The 1,910-nt window shown below is 40.1% G+C and overlaps 1 protein-coding gene across 1 annotated transcript; it reads left to right on the top strand.

Annotated features, from left to right (window-relative positions):
* Positions 1-8: 8 nt before the first annotated feature.
* On the top strand, positions 9-1,323 carry LOC110412876 (uncharacterized; the record flags this gene model as incomplete). Its single annotated transcript, XM_021423518.2, is given in 4 exon segments — positions 9-464; positions 582-655; positions 657-772; positions 775-1,323. Coding segments are annotated over 4 exon segments (1,161 nt in total), but the record flags the coding sequence as incomplete, so codon positions are not given.
* Between the last annotated feature and the right edge of the window lie 587 nt (positions 1,324-1,910).

Below are 1,910 nucleotides of genomic sequence, written 5' to 3'. Positions count from 1 at the left end.
AACCAACAACAAGGATAGGTTGCAAGAACAACTTATACAAAAGTGTTGAAAATCTTGAGATGATTCACCTGCGAACTGAAGCTTGCAAGACCATGCTGCTATACCCACAAAATGGAGCAGAAGATCAATGCAAGATGCTAAGACTGAAAATTGATGAAAGTAAACCCCTGATGTGTTTTGTTTGCAAGACTGGTTGTAAGCTACTAAGTCATTATGAGACTGCTATTTGTAATTGTGGAGAGCGAATGGATGATATGTCTTTGGAAATGAACGAGTCTAGGAGGACAGATCTTGATGCTCGAGACAGAGGCGTATTTGTCAAAGGACCAGACCGATTTATAGTAAGTGATGAATTGCAAGCAATGCCCTCGTCAACCGCAGCAAGCTTTTCCTTATTTTCTAAACTTGGGATCATTGACACAAGCTCCATTGAAGAGAAGACCTTCAGCATGGGAGTAGACAAGGTGAGATAGGTACCCAAGACGGTCATGACCACTTGTCCTACCCAAAACCAACTATGTCTAGCTAGTTATTCGTTAGATAAACATATCAGAAATTCATAATCTGATGTCTTCTCTCAGGCCTTGAACTTGCTCAAGTGCTTGCTAGTATCAAAGCAACCTTTGACAGAAGCCTTTTTGGAGCAGAACCCAGTTTATGCCGAGTAAGGAAGATTTTGAGCAGGTACGCTTCACAAAATCTAAGTTAGAGACAGCAACAAATGATTACGGGAAGATTTATGTCAAGCTCATGATAAGCAAATCCAAGAACAGGGCTACGCTGAAGCGAGTGAAGACTTTATTGATTTGCTCTTCAGTTTCCTTACTACTCCACTAGGTTTTATAGTAAAAGAAATGCAAGGTGACACTTCAAAAAGAAACATCTATAACCTATATGATAGCATTCAGGACCTTGATGCTAAGCAATATTTAAAGTCCAAGGAGAATATGGAAATGCTAGTTAGTCCCAAGCTTGCTCCAGGTTTTGGCTATGAGAAACAGCCATTAAACGTTAAAGAATACATGCAGCAGCCATACTACTTCTACATCGGAGCGAATAATCGCCTGCGTCCAACTACTGATGAGACACGTCTCTCTTTTGCTGACGTACGGAGCTCTGGAGGTTTAACTGTAATGGATCCGAAGTCTCACTCCAAGGACAGTACAAGCGGCAGGGGATATGTCACTGGACCAGCAATATTTACCATAACTGACGATCTCATAGTAACACCAATGTCCTCAATCACAGGCCTAGCTGCTTTATGCAAATTGAAGATTGCATGTGGGTGAAAAGGAGGTATGTGTTTAACTCATTAACGTCTTATGCAAAAACACCCCATGATTTTTCAGCATGATGTTTTCAGCAGTTGTTATGCCTTTATTGGTTAAGTTTAGAAGTACCTTTTTTTGCACCTACGAATGACTACAAAGTATCCTTTCGGCGGTGCAAATACCTGGATTTTGGCCAGGTCATTGAAATGCATGTAGAAAGATCAGATTTGCGATGCGCTTCCAGATTTTTGTTCTGCCTTTCTATTCAACTGCTGCTGTTCCTCTGTAAAAGTAAACTTACCTATTACTCTGCAAATTAAACTTATCATCGGCTGTAGCAACTCTTTCACCTTCACTCCTCTCAACTTTTGGCATAAGACGAACTAACTACTTCTGTTGTCAGCTGATTAATTATTGTGTTGTTGACTACTTTTGTGTTGCAGGCTATGCGTCTACTGTTGGTCTCTTATTATACCTCCGACTCTGCTCTTACCAGGACCTTTCTGCTTAAAGAACCAAATCAAGCGATGTAGAAATAAAGCTCCGCTGAAACTTGTTATACATAAGTTATCAGAAAGCCTATATATAAGTATTGTGGTTTGTGAAATTTGGGATTCTGCTTTTGTTATGGTAATATAT

Source organism: Theobroma umbraticum, unplaced genomic scaffold (assembly GCF_002168275.2).
Source record: "Theobroma umbraticum cultivar Fairchild unplaced genomic scaffold, ASM216827v3 scaffold_95.0, whole genome shotgun sequence".
Taxonomy (NCBI): Eukaryota; Viridiplantae; Streptophyta; class Magnoliopsida; order Malvales; family Malvaceae; genus Theobroma; species Theobroma umbraticum.
The sequence above is the reverse complement of the archived record's forward strand: the minus strand, read 5'-3'. Positions and strand labels throughout refer to the sequence as shown.